The 23445-nt window shown below is 33.3% G+C and overlaps 1 protein-coding gene across 2 annotated transcripts in view; it reads right to left on the bottom strand.

The window, feature by feature from the left end:
* Positions 1–3965: 3965 nt before the first annotated feature.
* The window catches only part of LOC107857754, a gene marked incomplete in the record, with an annotated part of 37754 nt that continues 18274 nt past the window's right edge, over positions 3966–23445 (bottom strand). Inside the window, 9 exon segments of one of the 2 annotated variants that reach the window (XM_047405821.1) lie at positions 3966–4698; positions 4855–5123; positions 7592–7660; positions 11798–11848; positions 12516–12563; positions 12668–12748; positions 15889–15927; positions 21127–21192; positions 23336–23445. In XM_047405821.1, the coding sequence (XP_047261777.1) occupies positions 7613–7660; positions 11798–11848; positions 12516–12563; positions 12668–12748; positions 15889–15927; positions 21127–21192; positions 23336–23445 (443 nt within the window). 2 annotated transcript variants of the gene reach the window in all.

Below are 23445 nucleotides of genomic sequence, written 5' to 3' on the forward strand. Positions count from 1 at the left end.
CAATTTCTACACTCAATTGACATAAACACATCACTTAACATGCAACTTGAAGAGGGTTTATCATGAACATCACATGAATATCATCTACTAGGATCAACTCTTGAGATTTTATAGATGAAACATGAATTTAACTCAATAATAACATGAACTTCAATTTCAATTCGCATGAATCATGAAAACTCATAAACACAAGATCTTTGAATTTAGAAAAAAAAGTCTTGAACTTCTTGGGTGGAAGGAACCCAAGAATCAACATCTAACATACCTTGCTATGTAATTCTTGAAAGATTCACGATGAAACCTTGATGCTTTGGGTCTTGGATTAGAAACCCTAGGTCTTGTTCTTGAAGAAAATTGAGAGAAACCAATAATATTTGGGTGTAAATGTGCTGAATCTCATGTTAAAGAGTATATATAGGGGTTGGGAAAAGACCCTTTTTGCCCTAGGAATTAAAATCTAGAATAGGAAAAATCCCAATTTTATGTGCTAGCGCGATGCGCTATAATCGCACCAGCTTACTGGAAATTGGACAATTGGAAAACTGAGCCTTGGCACGACGTGGTGAAATTGTGTTGCCACCTTAGTTGCAAATTGGAAAGACACCGCGATGCGGTGGAATCATGAAGGGAATTTGATAATTTCCATTTTGGCTAGCTCCGCGACGTGCTAAAGTGCCAGGTGGCATACTATCTCACTAAAATGGCTTTAACTCTTCGCCCGAGTGTCGGATTTGGGCGAATTTGGTATCGATGAAAAGCTTATTCAATTCTCTACATGACAAAAAGTCGATATTAAGGAAATTCTACATGGTTTAAAATATTTCTCACTTTGGAATTCACTTCTCGATCTTTTAAGGTCGGAATTACACTTTACTTGACGTGCTCTAAGGCTTAGACTACGAGAGAACTTTACGGGGTCTTACGACAACTCATAGATACCACACACCCCATAGACCCATTAAGAAACTAGGATCTTGGGGTTTATTGAGTTCTTCTTGGTCCAAGTAAGAGTTTGGTGTTAACAATCATTAATCGTAGGGTCCTTACATGTTGTTAGGGTTATTAGATTCTTGAATATTGTATGTCAAACTATCTATCCATCTCTTTTGTTATCATTGTGTTATTGTTGATCTTTGAAGACTAGTGAAGTTGTGTGGGGCTCTTTCGATTCACTAGCTCTCTTGTTAACTTGTTGTTCTTGTTGTTAACTTCATCTTCTAGTTCTGAAAACGTGATATTGAAGTTTAGTGAAGCCGTATGTGGCATATTTCGATTCACCAAGACATTGTTGTTCATTTTGTTGTTCTTGTGTTGGCTTGAATCTCATGATATACACTTAGTCTTGTATTAATTTCTCTCTAAAAATGTGTTTTTGAGTTTTCCTCTTCTCTGAAATAGTGAAAGGTTGATTTTTTGGCGATCAAGTAAGTTATTATCTAAAAAAATTATGTCTTTTATTTTTTATTGTGTTAAAAATATGAGATTATTTTTTACGGTTAGTGTTTCATAGTAGTTTCCAATTACTGTTTCGATTAGGATTTTATGGAGACACACATGCACAAATACATTTTCTATTATAATTAATAGAGTAAGAAATCACAATTTAAGTTATGGGTGAACAAAAATCGAACCGATAAAAATTTTATTGATTTAACGTATTTAAAAATCAAAAATTAATAAATTGAACCGATAATATAAAAATCGAATGGAACCAATTGATGCACACCCCTAATTTAAGTAGGTAAAATAGAAGCAATTGAAAGAAATTTTTTTTTACGCATTTTGGAAGTGATGGGGGAGGAGGGATGATAAATAGGAAGAGAAGAGAGGAGGCTTTGAAGTTTTTGGAAAAAATTAAAGAAAAATGAGATTTTTTTTTATTTTTTTCCGTTGGAAGATGCTGATTTCGCAAAAATTAACTCCATCACGCGCGGGATGGAGTTTGAAATCACACATTTTGCCATGTCGGCTGAAAAGGATCACGCGACATACTAAAACAACAAGTTCGGGGGGCACTTAAGACGACTCAAAGTTCAAGTGTACCATGAATAAAACGTAACAACTTCAGGGGGTAATTGATACTTCTCTATTTAATGTGTATCAAGAGGAAAAGAAGAAATATGAAATTTTATGAAATATTTTAAAAGATCAAGGAATTTATGTATTTATATCTCTTATGTTTAATTTTTGCATAATTTATCCAACAATAATAATAATCAATTTCTAGACAAATAGTTTAGTCCAGCAATACTGTAAGCCCACTTCTTGTCCTCGATTTGCTATTTATATCAATTCATGTTCTTCTATATAACATATATTGAATTTTTTTTATTTCTTTTTTTTTTGATAGAAACTGAAATGTTTTCATCAAACAGTGTCACTTGCACAAAGAGTCTCTTCATGGAGTAGTGATAAAGAAAATATGGCTAATCTATGACTACAAGTATTAGCATGCCTACTTATATATGTGAAAGCTATCTCATTTAGCAAAAGTTTGAGATGCCAAATATCATCACAAGTCACAGGCCACGACACACAAGTTGATCTCAAATCTTACTCATTTTTTTAATATAGTAGACATATCAAACATGCATCTTATTGTCGGAGACTTTTGCGTATCCTACCAAAACAAAAAAAGGAAAGACATTGTGTAGCTTTTAATAAAAGAATTGCCCAAGTTTGGGCATATGGACATATAATGTTCAGTCGGTAAAAAAATTCATTTTATGACCATTTCCTATTCTTTTTCAATTTGAGTTATTTTGGCCTGCGTAGTTTATATACAGTCCACATACAATATTGATAGTCTATATACAATACTGATACAGTATATTCAACTTGGGCAATTCGGCTCTATTAAAAATATTTTAATTTTTTTTTGCTATAAATTTTTTAACTGATCAAATATTCTATTTTTTTTATTGTTTAGAAATAATAATTAAATTATATAAAAAAAATACAATTGTTAAATAGAATATGTATCTATATAAGATATATGTAAAGAAATTGTATAGTTTTATCAAATATGTATATGTATAAAATATATAAAAAAAAATATATAGAAAGTGTATGAAAATTATATAATTGTTGTATAAGAATGTAAAAAAAATGTACAGTTATTGTATAAATTATGTATCAAAACTGTATAATTTTTGTATAAAATATTTAGATGTATAAAATTTGTATAAAAATAATATAGAAGATGTGTAAAAACGGTATAAAACAAGCCAGTAAATTGAAATGACTAGAAAGTAAAATTTAAATTCCATGATCATTTTTATAAAAATAATTTAATTTAAAGTGTTGTTTCTGTCCTTTCCCCAACAAAAAAAACTGTTTGTGTATATAAATATTAAGAAGTGTATATAAATCATTATAGGCACCCACCCCATGTGGAAAATACAACTAAAACGCCTAAGAAAAATCTAATTGTGTACAATTTATTAACAAACAAGGTTTATAGATTTACTAAAACAACCGACTGGAAATTTTCTAAATTTTATAACCAAAAGCTTTACACTTCCCTAAATGCCAATAGCCGTCTCCCGTGTGGAAAATACAACTACAACGCCTAAGAAAAATCTAATTGTGTACAATTTATTAACAAAAAAGGTTTATAGGTTTACTAAAACCGGCTGGAAATCTTCTAAATGTTATAACCAGAGTTTTACATTGCCAATAGCAATCTCCTTTCTTTTATTTTTTCAGTTTTTCAAAGGGCAAGCAAAACTTGACAACCCATTTTATTGAGTGTAGAACACATCTGATACGAAACAAAATTTCTAACGTGAAATTATATCACGACATACAATATTCTTCAACCTCTGTAAACTCTGTCAAAAGTAGAGACAAATAATCACAGGATAACTTAATAGCTTCAGCTGCATCAAGAAAGATTCCAATTTTCAACACAGCGGAAGTGAAACAGAAAAATGAGATGACGAGCACATAAGTTCTTCACAATGTGTCCAGAACTGGTTAAATTCATTATTTCATTTACTGTAGAAGCATACAGCTTCTGGTTAGGCATATACTTTGACAATTGATCTGACATTTCTGTATGGTTAGAGGGAGGAAAGGAAGAAGCTCTCTATTTTCCTAACATCTTGGACATAAAAATCTAATACTGGGAAGAGAGGCGATTTCATTCTTTTACCTACGAAAGAAACAAGAATAATAATACATCCTGCAAAGGTCAAACAACGAGGCATGCAATCACGGCAAAGGAATCTGCATTCTATAGTTCTCCTTGCCTCCGCCAAAACCTTGGAAAATCATCAGGACGAATTCTCCCTCATTTCTTGAGCTGTTTCCCTTGCCAATATCATGCAAAAACAATCACCGCCAAAACCTTGGAAAATCATCAGGACGAATTCACCCTCATTTCTTGAGCTGTTTCCCTTGCCAATATCATGCAAAAACAATCTTAATGTGGATAGACAAATGAAGATTAGGAAGGGTTGATTATATCAGGGATGAGCAGAATATTGAGCCTTTAGTGGTACAGGTAAAGCATCACCACTCAATTGGAGCATGCATAAGTGGGTTCCATCTATCAAACACTATTCTGCCACCTCGACCAATCCTTCCACGAGAGTTGAATGTGCGTCCAACTAAACCTGGAGGTGTAATACTTGCAGCTGCCAATTTTTTTGGATCAAGAGGTTTCACGAACAGGAGAAGTGGCTCATTTGGATCCTACAGAAAACCAATAAGAGCAAAGTCTGGTAATTAGTTTAGTGCTACGAGTGCGGGAAGTTTGATATAGCACGTGCTTACATACAAAGGAAAAGTAACTCATATGAATGATTAACGAGGAGAGGAAAAAAAATTATCAAAAAAGTAGGTAAGCACCAATAGGTGGAGCCATCCATGTGGGACACATCGCCGTTTCAACTCTCGCTCTCGCCTGATGCTTCCAACAGATGCCATCAGTGGCTTTGAGTCAATGAAGGTTAGACTTGGTGAGACATCAGCCTGAGCATGTGGACGGCTAATAGCAGCAGCATCCGAGTCAACATATTCCTCTTCACTTGAACCAAACATACTTGGGAAGGAAGGAAATCCAGGCAGAGCCAATGTGTCCTCAACAAGCTCAATTTCATTCTGGAAACCGAGGAGGTCTACGATTAATCCAGAATCAAACCACATTCCACATAAATGATCTTAAAGCTTATGAAGAGCAGAGAACCACTTATGATGCTAAAAGATATTGAATTGAAGAGGTCATGTCATGGCAATATGGCAGTTGACAAAAAGGCAGTTAGCTGAGAAAGATCTGGCCCACAATCAAAGATAGAGCTTGCCATAAAGAGTCACCTCCACTTAAACCTATCCAAAATGATTTATTACAACCAACTTTTAATGGATTACTGAAATGTTCTTTTCCCGTGTAAACACCTAATTTTTGACCAAATCTAACGTTTTTATGTCATTTTAGTATTCAATTTATTTTTATTTTTTAGGTCTAAATTAGATATTTTCAGTTTATCTTATTTTTACAAGGTTTGTTTAAAAGTTTTGAAAACTACAAAAATAGAGTTACATTTTAAATAAGCTTTTATTTTCATTATTATTTATTTACTAAGAAAAACAAAAGGAAAATTTTTAAATCATATTTGTTTTCTTCTTTTAATTTTTAATAAATAATCTAGTAATATTAATAGTCTGTAATCATGTTTTAAGACTAATTATTTAACTTACTTAGAGTTTATTAGTCTTCAATAAATTTTTTTATTTTTATTTTTTCTCTTTTCTTTTCTTTTTATTTTATTATTTTAATTTAAAACATTAATTTAAAAAAAAAAAAAAAAAAAAAGCCCTAAACTGCCCCATCACCCTTTCCCCACTAACCTAAAACCACTCTCCGATTATCTCCCAATTTCCCACGTCCACAACTTGCACTACAAACACACATACACCATATATAACATACACATGCAGACAACCAAGAGGGGGAAGAATACAACACAAAAGAACAAATAGGAGACTTGAAAAGAAAAACAGAAAGAAAAGAAAACACTGAAAACAAGAAAAAGCAGAGAGAAGAGGGAGAAATCAGTGAAGGAAAAGAAGGAAAACAAGAAGATTTTTTAAAGTTCGAAGATTCGAGTTCGGGTTCCGTTCGAATTTTCGATGACGACGTTCTTGCATTGATACTTGATTTAATTTGTAATACAAGTTTTATCTCATCTTGTATTATATTTCATAAGTTTATCATAAATCGAAGCATGAATGAAATTATCGCAAGGGCTTCTTATATTAGAGCGTATGTAGTTTGTTATTATGAAGTTTTTTTTAGCTCTAATGTTTTGTTTCTTTTCCATTAGTTGAAATTTTGCTTAAAATAAAATAACAAAGGAGGTCAGAACTTGTAGTTTGTAAAATAATGAACAAAAGTTGTTATATTTATTTTTTTTATGAAACGTGTGTTTGTGAGTTAGTAAAATATCAAGATCTCCAATTCTTATACTTACAATCTCTATCATAACCATGACGTAACTATACATACTGTTTTCCCCAAATGGGTTTTCTTTTTTATTTCAATAAGCTAAAAAAAAAAAAAAGAAGTCCTCAGTGAATTTCAAGAAGCATAGACAATATAATAGGTCACAGCTTTAATTTCCAATTCAAGACCTATCCATAAGGGGTTGAAAAGAGAGGAAAAATCAATTGTACGGAAGTGAACTCATGAAAGAATGAGTTAGATTCGTAATCTCAAGAAAATTAAAGTTTTACATGCAAGTGAACCTAACGATGAAGTTGGAAAGCCCTGCTACTGACCATTTGTTATAATAAAATTTAATATACCATTTGAAGCCGATTGAATTGGGTTAGGTAGATTCTAAACCTATTAAGTGCTTATTTAGACTAAGAAAATGGGGACTCCTTATAAATGTCTCAAAGGCGCGAGAAATATATCAAAACTCGTAGTAAGGCCGGAAAGCACTGCTAACGATAAATCTACATAGTCATATAATAAGACCGTTTTAAATAAATTCAAAATAATAGAAAGCAGGATATAAGAGTCATTTCTAGGCTAATAAATATTACATATCCAAAAGATTAATTTAAGCCAGACTTAAGTCAATAAAGCGACCGTGCTAGAACCACGGGACTCGAGGGGTGCCTAACACCTTCCCCTCGGTCAACAGAATTCCAGACCAAAAATTAAGAGTCATTTCCTTTTGAATAAGGATTCAATAAGGTGACTTGGAACACCCAAACTCAATTCCAAGTGGCGACTCTGTATATAAAATAATCTCTATTCAAAACGTCACTTTAATTGGAAAAACCCTTTTTATCTAAAACCAACTCCCTAGTGGGCTTGGGGCAGTAAAAATAGGGGTGTGACATCCCGTACTGCAATTGGAGTCAATTCATAGCAGCACGTAATATAATAAACTCAGTTTCATATAATTCAGAAAGCAATCATTATTAAATAGAGAACAAGCATACTTGTAAAATGTCGTCTCCTGTAGTGACACAAAAATTATTTAATTGTGGACTGCCTCACAGAAATATCATTTCAGTAGGTATTACAAGCATAAAAGTTAGCAAAGGAGAAAGAAGATAATACCACTCCACATACCTTGTGTTTCATTTGAAGTCTCTAAAGACTAACCTCACTCTCCACAACCTCTCGTTTCTTCTCCTCTCTCTGCATATAATCACATCAAAGAGTTGAAATCTGCAGATTGGGTGATCAAATAGATAGACTTCGTATAGGTCTATAATTTCTTTATTTTGTGGAAACAATCTTAGAACATTAAAACAACATGTTATACATATCTTCACATTGCAATTTTTTATTTTTTATTTTTGCAAGCCTTCCACATTGCATTCCATATAAATTATAAAGCTAGGCAAAAGAAGAGCGATGTGACATCTCTCTTTGGCCAAGGATCCCATTAATCTTTCTTTCTCGTTATATTGACAATTTCCTCTACTTCTCTATTTCTTATTGAACAAGAATAAATGTGTCAATTTCTACTACTCCACTCATTCATATTCTTTATAGTAAAACTTAATGGTCTTTATTGACACTACCCCAGAACTAACCCCTAAATAATTAACAGCATGTTAATGGCATCATTGGGCATTCCATATTGCAGTCCTATAAATAGAGGCACTATAAGACTTTGTTGCAAAAAGAAATGATCATATTAGTCAAGAATATCACCCTTTTTGAGCATCAGGTATTGCATTAGTCAACAGGCAATCGGTTGTGATTGTGCAGACAGAGATTTTAAAGAGGAAAAATCATATGAAATTGATTCCACCCAGAGTAAGGCCAATGCAAACTTACAAGTAGCTTATGCAGTTTTGACTTTGTTTGATTGCAACTTGTAATATATATAGAGAAAACTTCATAAAACTTATTCAGAAAAGTAGAAAGGCTGCAGCAAAATTTGCACATAAACTTATACAAAATTGTAAACTTATCTCAAATTGTTAACTTATTAGATTTTCTAAAAACTGCACTTGGTAACCTATCATGCAATATGTTGTTAACTATTGTTTCTTTTCTTTATTTTACAACACATTTGTCTTTTATCTCATTTTTAGCTGTATCCTTTTTTTTCTCCTTATCTTATTTAAGAATTTCAAAAGGCGTTCTTTCCAACTTGTGCTATTTTTGCATCCAAAACGAAATTTGGATTTTTGACGTTATTGCTATAAAAAAACTGCTTATTTGAGCATTTTTATAAACTAGTTTTTCAGAAAAATGCTTTTGAAAAAAAAATAATTTGTGTTTAGTAAATTCATTTAAAAAGTAGTTTTGATAAGCAGATTGTGTTTGGATAATCTTTTTCAAGAAGTGTTTTTATGAGACAAATGACCAAAACGGACATGTATCAACAGACTTTTAATACTAAAACTATTTTATAGAAAAGAATTATTTTAAATATCTATTATAATATTTTTTATTTAATTAAAAAATACTTACTATAAAATTTTCAATCTATTTATATACATTGATATATTAAAAAACATTAAATGATGACATATTATTTAAATAATTTAAATATTACTAAAAACATAAAACAAAAATGAATTTAAAAATTATTCCATAAATTAAATCACAACATATGGAAAAATTCACCACATGATAACAAATATGTAACTTTTTTATGAATTATTTATTTAAAATTAAATATTCGAGAAAATATTTACAAGTATTACGCAAATACCATTTGATCTTGCAACGTGATTCGTCTATCATTTATTAATTAATAATTAAAAATGAAGAGTTATATATTCTTTGATCATTATCGTCAATGTTATTTTTCAATTTTATTTAAAGAAAATAAATGAAAAATAAAATATAAATTATAGAATGAAATAAAGAGTTATGATGTAAATGCGAAGTATAAATCTTAAAATCAAACGTATAAGATATGGTGATTAATTAATAAGGGATATATGTACACGTACATATACATATATATGTATATGTATATGTATATGTATATACCTACACATATATATGTACATATACATATATATGTATATGTATGTATGTATATACTAGTCTCATTTGACCCGAACTAAGTCCAAGCACAAAATTAATATTAAACTTTATATTTGTAAACTTTTTTTAATCTTGTTGCTATTCTTTGTTTTTTATTTTTATTTTATTTTTGTGACATTATGGTAGTTGTAAAGGTAGTTTGAACATATCTCAATATTTCTAATATTATCAAATAATATTTTTTTTAATGAACTAAAAGAATAATTTTTTCTTAGAGTTTATTTTAGATTCTTTTTTTTTTTTGTTTCGAACACATGCATGCACCAACACTATTTTTCTTTTTATTTTACTGATAGTTTTGGAGGTTAAAGTCTTTAATGATCCAAATCGAGTTTTACCTTATGTTGAATTAATTTCATCATTTTTTTCTCAATTCAATTTACATTGGCTAACCTATTTTTCATTAAGTTTTTCTCAATTAAACTTTTATTAATTAACCCATTTATTACAAAAAAATAAATAAATTCTGACATTCAAAGTAATATAATAAATATTTAATACTGCAAATTGTTGAATGATAACATCAATAAAGTTAACTTATAAATAAAGATAAAATTTAATTAAATAATTAAAAGACTTGATTCAACAAAATATTTTTGTAGATGTTCCTTCATATTAAACCATACAAAAGAAATTGAAAAGTTACTAATTTTTTAACTTTAGTGTTTTTTTTCCTAAAAATATATGTTAAGAAATTTATATTGATATTTCTTAAACGTGTATGAAGCTTTAATATTTCATGTTAAACTATTTGTCATAAATTCTATAAAATATTGATTAAAAAATTCTATCATAAAAAATGTGAAAAGAACTACTCTCGATTTTCATTACTTAGTATCATTAATATTTAGAGAGTTAAATTGTATTTTTTAAAAATTAAATTTTCAAATATTTTTAGCTATATATTAAAAAAATTATTTAATAATTAAGCATATATTAAGTTAGACCCACTAGGTGGGAATTCACTGGGTATGTTGTTGTATATATTAATTTAGAAAGGAAATGTCAAGATACCTTGATTACTTGTCTATGATAAATTTGTTAGTAAAAATGGTAATTTAATATAAGATTATAAATATTTCCACAAAATAGAAAGACAATAAACTTTTGGATCAATGAATTTGATTGTATAAATAGTTTTTTATGATGTCACTATTATTTTTCCATGACTCATCACTTTTGTAGCATTTAATAAGCCCAAATAATTGTTCAAATTTACTAAAATAAATGAAAATTTGTAGAGTAATTACAACTTAAATTAAGGATAAAATTGAGCTTCATGTGAGGACTACCGAAATCTCACATTCTCTCTTATATATAGTAGTAATGTATATGTGTGCTTGTAAATGATGGTGATATTTTTGTCATGAAAAAAATAATTTTCTGTTTCTACTTTTTTTGAAAAGCAAAAATTTTCTACTTCTACTTCTTTTTAAAAGCACTTTTGCATGTTCACCAAACACTCTTCTTTTTAGAAAAAAGCAATTCCAAACATGCTATAAAATATAAGGACAAAGCTATTACTTAATGCCTTTACTCTCTCCGAACAATTAGGGAAGCTAATTATGCATGGTTAAAATTGTGAGTGTCTACTCTTGTGATGATAAAGATTAACTTCAATCATTATTGCACAATCACATCATTATTTATGAGCAAGACCCCACAAAAGGAAAATAAGAAAAATGTAGCAAAACATGTATAATTCAATTAAGAAAAGAAGATTAATTCGACAAGTCGTAGTGAGAGATGAGCATAACTCTTAACATTCAATTAGTTTTAAATTTGAGAAAAGATAGAAGTATGATTTAATCACTTTTTTATTTTGATTTTGTTTATTTCAAATACAAGGTATACATCCTTCAAGAATAAGATTTCAACACAATTTGACCCAAAAACTAAAAAAGATTGCAACATAAAAATTATAAAATTCATCTTACAAGGCTATGAGGAGCTGGTCTTCCAAATGACTTTCTGTTGTTAATAAAGTACGTCATAATGCAAAGTTTAGCTTATCAATATATGGCTAATAATTATTCAAGTATTTTTATGTGTGAGAACTAGTATGTTTAAGATGAGAAACACAGGCTATTTTAATAGTTACTAAGAAAAGCTAATAATTATTCAAGTATTTTTATTTGTGAGAACTGGTATGTTTAAGATGCGAAAAAAATTGAAGTATTTTTCTTTGATAAGGAAGATGTATATTTTCTTTAGGACCACGTGAAACACATGCTGTTTAACTAGTTATTAATAAAGACAAACCTTAATAAGAGCCTCAAGAATGGTCTTTGCTTGGTCAAGGCTACACCTAACCTGCAGAATATGAAACATACAATTTTATACAATACAACTCAATCTAAGAAAGGAATTCAATACAATATTTGTTAATCCGTAGATAGAAGAGCCCCTGCACAAGCTACACAGTATCCCTCTAACCTAGTATATGGGAGGCGTGCTAGAGGAAATCATGCGAGGCAACAGCTTTTGTTTCTTAGTTCATCATTCTTATATCACCAAGACAATCATACTATATTTATCTCAGATATGTGAGAGAATTTATCTCTGATAAGCGAGGATGTCAGGTGTGGACGTCAAGAACATTGGCATGAATGACCTACAAATTGCAACTTAAAATTCCACCATCTTAAAAAGATGTTCAAATTCATTATAAAACAGTGAGGTTGAAACACAAAAAAACGATATAGTATGATTGTCTTGGATGATAGTTACTACTAAAGACACATAAAACGAAGGAAACGACGGTAATAAGTTGTGCCAAAATTTTATGATAAGGGTTACGAGCAGACTAAGAAAGCTGAGCAAGATATGTGATGAAAGAGTGGCCTGGGCCAATAAGGAGAGCAAGGCCATGAGAACACAACCACAAATGAAAGCCCTGTTGATAATTTGTTTTTGTTTCAAGCCGTCAGCACGTGCATAAGAATCGAATTGAGAACTCTAACTGTAATCCCCCACTCACCTGGCGAAGTTTTTCAAATGACTGCACATTGTTTTCCCTCCTTTGCATCTATGAAAGAAAAAGGTTAGTGAAATAAAATACCTCACAACAACTAATCATCAAGGCCAATGATTTAACAAGAACATTAGGTCAAAGTAACCAAAGGTGCATACCCTCCTTGTGTGAAGCCTGTGAGCCTTCTCTCTTGGCCTAAATACATTATATGGATTGGTATCACTAACAGGTGGAGGAGGCTGCAAGAATGAAGGTAGAAAAAACAGTCAGAAAATCAGAACATAATCACTTTTAACTGATTGAGCCATGGAACACCAAATCTAAATACGACTCTTACAAAGGTGCATCAAAAATCTACCAAAATGAAATAACATGAAACTTTTCATTAGGAAAGATATCGCAGTTCATATGTTAGAGAAAGTTGGTGCAAACAGGAGTAATGATGCAACAATATTTCATGTGAGAATTCTGGCACGAAAATATTGATCAAATGCGGAAAGCAGGTGCAAAAATATGCGACCGATTGAGAATATAGGTTTTTTTGGGATAACCTTGGTGTCCAGGCCAACTTTCACGCAAATTGAGAATATGTCAGCAATAATATTAAGTTAATTCTTTTTATGATAACCGTGGTGTCTGGGCTAGCAACAATATTCAGTTATTAACAATAACTTCAGTCTGAAATGGGAAAAGGAAGAAGATTTTATTGCGCCCTTATCTGTCGTCTCCCTCCCACTAGAAAAAAGTCCCCACCAAAAGAAAGGAGTCAAAATAAAGCAACAGGGGAAAAGCAAGAAATAAAAAAAGGAACAGTGAGCACAGTTAGCAGTTTGCTGGTTTTTCTACAAATATACAACAACAACAACAAACCCAGTGAATTCTCACCAAGTGGGGTCAGGGGAGGGTAAAATGTACGCAGTCCATACTGCTACTTCCGAAAAAGTAGAGAGATTGTTTCCGATAGACCCCCGACTCAAGATAAAGAATAGTTTAACAAGGTCATAATAATATCTAAAGTAGAATGGATGGCATAATCGAAATAAGAAATGAGAAATAATACAAATAGAGCTAAGAGAGCCACGAAAATAAGAGCAATACGAAAGTAAAAAAAAAGTAAATAAGAAGTAAGAAAAGGTCACCCCCTCGTAATAGCATACACTAACGGCTCCTACCAGTGGGCACAGTCGTAGGCTTACTAAGCCGGCTACACCAGAGCTCCCTAACCACACACGCATTAACCTTCTACCCTAATCCGCAACCTCCACACCTTCCTACTGGGATAGATCGTGGTTTTTGACACTTGGGGCAAGGAGTTCTCACATAAATCCTTGTGTTGATTATTTATTTTGGATTTATTTCTTAAATAGGTGTTGAAGAACTGGGTTCTGCAGTACATATCGGCAGCATAAAATAACAATTGGTATTAGAGCGGGTTCTTTCAAAAGACTAACACCTTGAATAAATTAAAAATGGCTACACCACCCAGAGTTCAAGAAGGACAATCAACCACAAGCCACCATCTTTTCATGGAAAATATTTCAATTGGAGAAAGGCCAGGATGCGAGATTGCAAGATTCCATAGTTGGAGAGAACCTGGAGTTGTGGGATATTATATTGGAAGGTCCAAAAATTCTTATGACCACAGATGATAATAGGGAAAAAGGCCATTCCCAAAGCAAGAGAAGACGACACTAATGAAGACATCAAGGAAGTTCAAACGAATGTCAAGCAAAGAAGATTCCTATCTGTGGCATTGGATCTGATGAATATAGTAGAATCTCCACTTGTAAAACTACAAAAAAAGGTGTGGGATACCTTGCAGACCACACATGAAGGAGGAAGTCAGGTCAAGAAATCAAAAAATTACCTTGTTACGCTGGTAATATGAGTTGTTCATGATGAATGAAGGAGAATCCCTGCCAGAGATGTTCAATAGATTCACCGACATATCACCATATTTACTAACCGAAGACATGACCGAAGAACTCTGACTATCATTGCTGGAATGTGTAAGATTATTTTATGAAATGGACACTACACTGTCAGAAGTGACTTACGTAGGATAATAAAAAAGCATGGAAAATAACTGAGTAAGGTCACCAATGTTTCAAGAAAACAACCCTTACTTTCCCCACCATTCTTAAGCAGTGACCCAAAAAAAGAGAAAGTTATGAAGAGATATAAAAAGGGAAGAAACCCATAGAAGAAGATTAAGCAAATAAAAGAGAGGGAAATACTTAGTACGATAATCAGGCGGCATCAAAATGGAATGTGAAGCATTAAGTGCTGAAAAGGGCAGCTCAGTGCATTAAAGCTCCCGCTATGCGGGAGGTCCAGAGAAGGGCCGAACCACATTGGTTTATGAACAAACAAAAATACCAAGTTCTAATTTCTAACGAGCTTCACTGATACATTTTAGTATTTTCTTCAATAAGTACGACCCAATTAGGCAGCATTAATATCATTGCATGATCTGAGCCCAGCTTTCTCTTCTAATGGAAGAGAGTAACTTCCCAAAACAACTTTGCAGAAAAATCTCTTGCATAGTTCTTGCAAGACATGTTTAATTAACATGAAGCAATGACAGAAAACATCAATAGAAGAATATGGTCATGGCTTCAGCTGATGCTTATTGAAGGCCCAAAACAATCAAAGAGAACCAGTAAAGTTGTTTGACATAGCCAGGCACAAACTAAGAATAGACGACAAGCACTGAGATAATTGTACTTGTCAAAACTCATAAGAGAATTTGACATACAAGAAGACAAATGCAGGAAAAACTCAGACATGCGTAGAAGAGAACAGAAGGCCAAAACAGAAAGAGGGACTAAGTTGGTTTACGCAAATTTTCTTGGTACTTTTGAAATTAATATTAACATAAATTCATGGAGCTACATTCCGTGTTTCTTTCCTCTTCTTCGATCCCGTTAATCCAGCTCCTACAGAATATGTTTGCAAGACAAGAAGTGTAACTGAACTAGCAGATAGAGATTATATATGTTATCTAACATGACAACCAAATCACAATGAATTCAAAAACTATGTAAGACGAAGAGCGATTAAAAAACCGCCAGTGAAAAGTGTATCAGGTTATTTCTTAACATAAATTCAAAAACGGAATCTCTGGATTTAAGAGGCTAACTTTCTCAAGATATCTCTTTACGTTTTATCCTGATGAGTCTGTCCGAAGAACAAAATTCAAATGATAAAACCATAAGACAAAATTCGGGGAGGGGAACCTAATCCATCTGTCTTCTACAGAACAAACTGTGAGGTTATGGAAAGCAAAGAAGATTGTTTGATAAACCATATCTGTACCGTGTGTAACACCAACGCAGTCACTTATATCTGGATTACAATACAGAAATTAAAACTTGACCTGCAAACGCCGAAGAATAGGCTTCTGCCACCGTTCCCGCTGGTATACAAGATATGTGAATCCCAAGAAAAAGAGATGTGTGAGATTCATCTTTAAAATACCAAATTACTAAGAATTACCTATGCTGATAATAGAAAGAAATATCATAGCACCAATTAATTAGTCAATCACTTCAAGTCCATTGCATTCTGGTACATAACTGAATAAAAATTGAGATATCAAGAAACTTATAACTGTGCATATGAAGTCCAGTGTATTTTAAATTGAATAGGCAGCGCTTTTTAATAAAACGAAAAGGGAAATAGAAGGCACAAACTAGCCCGGACACCACGGCTATCAAAAAAACCAAAAACGAACGTCGTACATTTCTACTCTCTACTCTCTACTCTCTAATCTCTAATCTCTAATCTCTAATCTCTAATCTCTAATCTCTTAAAAGTGTGAAAGGCCTAATGTTGTTTGAACTTTTTACCCTTCAATAAAAATCTCTGCAATAGAAAAAATCATCTTTTTACTATTTTTCTCAAATTATTATTTATTTAATTATTGAAAAATTAAAGAATCCTAAAATATATGGTAAGATGAAAATATGTAAAGACCTAGGGTGTGTTTGGTATGAAAGAAAATATTTTCCAACAAGTTGATTTCTTACTTGTTTTCTTATGTTTGGTTGGTGGATGGAAAATATTTTCTAGTATTTGGTTGATGCATGAAAAAATATTTTTCAAAAAATACATTTTAGTGTTTAGCTAAAGCGTAAAAATACATTTTAGAATTCTTTTTTAAAAAATAAATTACAAGACCCCGGCTATGACTTGACCACAAAAAGTACATTAACCAACAAAAGGCACCACCCTCCCCCTAACCCTAGCACTACCAACCAAGCGACACGAGACTCACCTAACTCCCGTCATGTCTAATCACTTTTCTCCAGTATTTCTTTGGTCTACCCCTACCCCGCTTGAAACCATCCAAGGCAAATCTCTCACACCTACGAACTGGAGCATCTGTGCCCCTTCTCATCACATGCCCAAACCATCTCAGCCTCCCCGAATCTTATCCTCCACCGACGCCACTCCAAAAAAATTTAAAAAATTGGAGGGGGGAGGGGGGGAGGGGGGTTAGTAGGAGCTGAGGGTCGGGGTAGGAGAGTGAGGGGAAAGAAAAAAATTGAAATTTTTTAAAAAATAACTTTTTTTTTTTTTTTGGGGGGGGGGGGGGGAGGAATAGGAGGGGGGGTTGGGAGGGGGGGAGGGTAGGGGTGTAGGGTAAGAGAAAAGTTTGAATTTTTTAATAAAATGTAGATATTGTTTTTGGAAGGGGGCTGACAGGGGTAGGGGATGAACTAACAAAAAAATTTGAAATACTTTTCCAAACAATTGAATTTGGGGAGGAGGGGGTTAGGGGCAGGGGTAAGGGGTGGAGTGAGGGTTGGGGTGGTAATTTAATCAAAATTAAACTAATTGACTTTGAAATAAAACTAATCAAAATTAAATTAATTGACTAATTGACTCTCGAAATTAAACTAAAATGATTTTGAAATTTAAGTTTATAATCAAAATTAAACTAATTGACTCTAGAAATTAAAATTGTGCCACATAAATCGAAACAAAAAATATATTTCTACTAAAACATGATAAAAATTTTAAATTAAAATATCCAAAAATAAAAAGGTCAAAGCTCATTTAATGAGATTTGTACAATTTTAAATAAAATAACCTTCAAAATACACTTTTTGATAACAAAAAAAGTCAAATATCATCAAAATGCCACATTCTTCCCGATGTACTACTATTTTTAATTCTTGGAAACTTCATTTTCTCACCAACTTTTCAGCTTTCCCTCTCAAAGACATCTAAGGTCATTCTTGCTCTAAACCGTAACACAGCAAAGTGCAAACTGAAAAGCTCTAAAATTGCCAACAAGTTGTCCTAACAAAAAATTTCTTCTACAGCTCAGAAATTTTAAAAGCTCTCTGTTCTACCATGGAATCATCAACAGCAAAAGGAAAAAGTATTTTAAGACTAATAAAAAGTGTTGGATTAGATTTTGACGATAAACCTTTGGGGAATCATGTCAAGGTTCTTATGGTTGCTCCTAATGGTGGTGGAAATAGAGTGTGATCATGTAACTTTTGTAATAAAAAAGTTACAGGTTCATATTCTAAGGTAAAAGCACATCTTTTAAAACTTTCTGGCCATAGAGTTGCAATATGCAAAGAAATTAGTAATAAAGTATGTGCAACATTAAAGATGGAGAATGAAAAAGCTGAAAAGAAAAAATCAACGGTGCAATTAGATGCAAGAAGAAGGGCAGATTATGTATCCCTTCCCGAAGGCTCGGATTTATCGCAACCGAAAAAGCGAAAAGGATCGACGGGTAGAGCACTAGAGAAGTTGTTTAGCATTGCCAACAGAAATATTGCCGACAAGTTGGCGGCTCGAATGTTCTATACATCAGGTTTATCATTCAACCTTTCAACTTCTCCTTACTTTAAAATGTATTCGGAGTTTTTGGCGGCAAATCCTATACCCAATTATGTTCCACCCACTTATAATAGGTTAAGAACAACACTTTTGGCTCAAGGAAAAGCTAATATAAATAAAAAATTACAACCTATTAGAGATACGTGGAAAAGAAAAGGGTTGTCAATATGTTCGGATGGATGGTCGGATATTAAAAGACGACCCTTGATAAATATAATGGGAGCATCTAGTGGTGGACCTACATTCTTGAAATCCATTAATTCTAGTAGCGTTGTCAAGGATGGTGGGTACATCGCTAAGTTATTTATTAAAGCCATTGAAGATGTTGACTCAAAAATTGTCGTTCAAGTTATCACTAATAATGCCGTAAATATGAAGCTTGACGATGCTATTGTTGAAGAAACTTTTCTGCACATATTTTGGACACCGTGTGTTGTGCATTGTCTAAATCTAGCTTTAAAAAGTATGTGTCAACCTTCCATAAAATCGGCCCACTTTTCAAGTTGTGCATGGATATTAAAAGTGATTGGCGAAGTGAGTAGTTTAAAGAATTTCGTTGTGAATCATGACATGGCACATGCCATTTTTCAAAAGCATTCGGAGCTATCTTTGTTAAAAGTAGCAGAAACGAGATTCGCTTCCAACATTGTCATGAATTCTCGTGTTAATAAGGTAAAATCGTCATTGTAAAAATCATAATGGATGACGAATGGAAAAATTACAAGGGAGACAAAGTACTTGAAGCGAGGGCGCGTGAAATAAAATTGCTTGTGATGGATAATGCATGGTGGGATAAAGTTGAATACTTTTTAAAGTGTACGGAGCCGATAGTATCCATGCTTAGAAGAGCCGACCTTAATATTCCATAATTGCATCTTATTTACGACATGTGGGATACCATAATTGAAAAGATAAAGGTGATAGTATTTGAGCATGAGAGGAAAGATTTTATTAACGACCAATCGGAATTTTTCGATACAATTCAAGAAATTCTTGTGGCTAGGTGGAATAAGATTAACACCCCCATTGCATTGTTTAGCACATTCCTCGATTCCCAAATACTATCATGAATCCTGGCTTCAACGGAAAGTTAATGGGATAAGAAGACTTGCTCCGAATGAAGACAGGGAGATTGCCTCAAATTGGATCAAATGCTTTCAAAGATACTTCTAAGAACCAAATGATTTGAAGCAAGTTTCTTTGGAGTATGGGCATTTTGTAGTTTAAGTGGTCACTGTAGTGAGCTTCACTTAATTGATGCTATGGGGTATGAAGATCCTCTATCTTGGTGGGCTAACTATGGTGTAAATGCTCCACTTTTACAAAGTTTGACTTACAAGGTGCTCTCTCAACCGACTTCTTCATCTTGTTGTGAAAGGAACTAGAGCACTTATTCATTGATCCATGGCATCAAGAGAAACAAGCTAGCTTCTTCAAGAGCCGAAGATTTAGTGTTTGTGCATTATAATCTTCGCTTGCTTCCTCGAAAGAAAGAAAAATACATAAGTGGTCCAAGAAAATATTGGGATTTAGGAAAGTCTTTCTATACTTCTTAAGTAATTTTTTATTATGTTAAGTTTCTTTCATAATATTCTAAATTCATTTGGTATTGTTTTAGGCGGAGACCATTTCAACATTGATGAAAGTATCAATGAGTTGGTTGAATTGTCAATCGACAAACCTCAAATAGAAGGCATCTTCTTTGAAAATGAAGTTGAGAATTTAGAAGAAGATGACAACATAAAGGAAATTGAAGAAGATGATCTTTGATTTAGATATGCTCATGTTCATATTAGATGTCTCAAATAGAACTTAGTTTAAATGTACATTTTATGTAATTATTTTTGGTATATGAACTTGTGAACATGTAGTTTATGTATGATTTTTGGTGATCATTTGACTTTTAATTTGAATGGTTAATTGACTTGTGTCTCTCGTGACATTCTCTTGATCTATTTGATTTTAACTTGGTAACTTGTCTAGTCGTCTCGACTTACTTCCAAAAGACAAAGGTATGTTTCATATCTCTCTTAACCTTAGCTTTGTTTTAGTTTTTTATTTGCTATATTCAATGTGTTATAGTTATACTGTCTTATTTTAATACTTTGTTGTGTGAATTGTAGAAAAAGGAATGAATCGTGCCCTTCTAGGAAGTTGTATTTGCTTGCGGCCTCGTTCCTTCATGATCTAACTACAAGGCACAAGTTACATGTAAGTTTTTCACAATATCTCATATATATAATTATGCATATTTGATATTTTTGTAACTACATGTATAAATTTTTGATTTTTTTTTGCCGAGTCCCCGCACCCGTATCGGTATCCAGATCCATATCCCCGAATCTTAAAAATTCGATCATGAAGGATCCGACACTCGGATCCGCACCCGTGTCGACACCTGCACCCAAGTCCAAGCAACTTAGATCCCAAATGATCCAAACTGAAATATTTTGTTCAAAAGGATTGCATTAGCACCTATTGTGTATAGCTGCTGATATCAAACATGATCTGAAATTTGACAGGACAGATTCATCTGTAGACTTACTGATTATAATAGCCACTATTTATCATGCTAGTATAACAATAAGTAGAGAGGAACTTCATAAATGTCTGTTGTATGAACACATGAATCTTTTCCAATACCAACTTTAATAATCCCCCCAACTGGAATAACATTTACTTTGTCTTCATCAAATTACACAACATAAAATGATGTTAAATCACACAACATAAATTCGTGAGGAATATGTACCTTGTCTTTCCAGTAAGTATAAATTGGCTGGAAGACTCCATATTTGATTGTTAGAGATTGCAATGCCTAGGTCTCAGGAAAATAAAGAAAAGCGAACCATTAGACTCAATGCAGGCCAAATCTCTTTTACAAAATAAGTAAAACTACCAATTAACAACAATCAGAGAAGCAAATCAATCTCAAAAAGGAAAATAAGTCATGACATCTAGAATTAAGATCACGCAGGACGCAGAAAGCTCTTGTTAATGCTATGCGTTTAAAACTGAACAAATGAAAATATTTCCCACAAATAAAATTGCCCCCATACCTAAAGAATGCACATATTCAATACATTGGCATAAGTTGCAAACTGATGCTTCTCCGTGAAACAGTAATTTTAAGATATCTCCTACAAAAGATGTCGTCCTTTTCATTGAACTGATACGACACATACCGGAAGTATGGGAATTTTTCAACTTGACAGTAAGAAATGCCAAAGAAGGCCAATGATCTCAACCTTTCTTTACATGATACTGTCAAACTTTGAGTTTAACACGATTTCTATCTTAATCTGATATCACCTCTTCAGGTCCTTAACTGAGAATTTTAGAAATTAACAGTAAACCTTCATGCTATCATATTGAAATTGGAACCCATCTTTTTTCAACAACAACAAACCCAGTGTATTCCCACCTAGTGGGGTCTGGGGAGGGTAAGATGTACGCAGTCCATACCTCTACCTCTAAAGAAGTAGAAAGGCTGTTTCCGATAGACCCCCGGCTCAAGTCACGAGATACCACACAAACTCATAGTACAGAACTAGATTACATAACATAAATACGGCACCCATAAGTATTAGAAAACAGAGGAAAGCACACAGATTCGTAATAAAACATGGAACACGGAATCATAACAAGAATAAAACCCCCACCAAGTAATTCCCTACATTAGCGACCCAAACCGGCCCTAGTCTTCTGCCCTAATTCGCGTCCTCCAGACCTTCCTATCTAGGGTCATGTCCTCGGTGAGCTGTAACTGCTCCATGTCCCGCCTAATCACCTCACCCAGTACTTCTTCGGCCTACCCCTACCCCGCCTAAAACCATCCAACGCTAGCCTCTCACACCTACGAACCGGGGCATCCATGCCCCTCCTCTTCACGTGTCCGAACCATCTCAATCGGGCTTCCCGCATCTTGCACTCCACTGGAGTCACACCAACCTTCTCCCGGATAGTCTCATTCCGAACTCTATCCCCTCTAGTCAGCCCACACATCCAGCGCAACATCCGCATTTCTGCCACCTTCATTCTTTGGATATGGGAGTTCTTAACTGGCCAACACTCCGCTCCATACAACATGGCCGGACGGACTACCACCCTGTAGAATTTGCCTTTCAGCTTGGGCGGCACCACCTTATCACACAACACCCCCGACGCGAGCTTCCACTTCATCCATCCCGCCCCAATACGGTGCGAGACATCCTCGTCAATCTCACCGTTACTCTGGATCACGGACCCGAGATACTTGAAACTATCCCTCTTTTTTACTTTAAAAAAATAAGAAAGCATGAGAAGTCCATCATGTATAAGAAATCAAACTCTTTGGTCTCAACGTAACCTTTCTTCAATCAAAAACCAGAAGTTAAACATAATTATCATTGGATTTTGGTAGTTATAATTCCATAGAGGAAAACAATTAACCATTTGGGATACAGCAATATACGATTTTCTGCAACTGTGTAATATAATTGCATCCATGATTCAATGGCTTTATCTGAAGGCTTTTTTCACAATAGCATAAAAGAGCAGAAAATCAATGGACCAAACAACCAAAAGAGGCACTAGCTGGCACTAGAAACTATTACCCATGATGACTCTTGAGTATTCCTCCCATGCATCCCTTGGGATCATTTAGTCACCGGATCACTTAGTCAAGAAACAAAAGCAAAACGACTACAAAAAGAAAGAAATTGTTTTGGTTCTTCATCTGATCATGCAACACATTGCCTCTAAGAATTATGTCTTAATTTTGCAGACTAGGTAAGGGATAAGCTTAAAAAATGAACATAGGTTCTCTGCAAAGTCAGCATTAACAACAAAAAGATGAAACTTATTACATTACCAAACCAGCAGTATCAACTACTCGAAAGGAGACTTTGGAATAATAAAGCAACAAAAAATGTCAAAAGTAAAACCAGAAAAAGAAACAGATTAAGCATAGATATTTTCACCTCAACAGCAGCATCAAAGCTTAGAAGCACCGGGATAGGTGAGTTAAGAGTTGGAGTGATCACTCCTGCTCTTTCTCGGGCCTTGTGATCTAAAACCTCTAATTTGTGCA

Source organism: Capsicum annuum, chromosome 2 (assembly GCF_002878395.1).
Source record: "Capsicum annuum cultivar UCD-10X-F1 chromosome 2, UCD10Xv1.1, whole genome shotgun sequence".
Classification (NCBI taxonomy): Eukaryota; Viridiplantae; Streptophyta; class Magnoliopsida; order Solanales; family Solanaceae; genus Capsicum; species Capsicum annuum.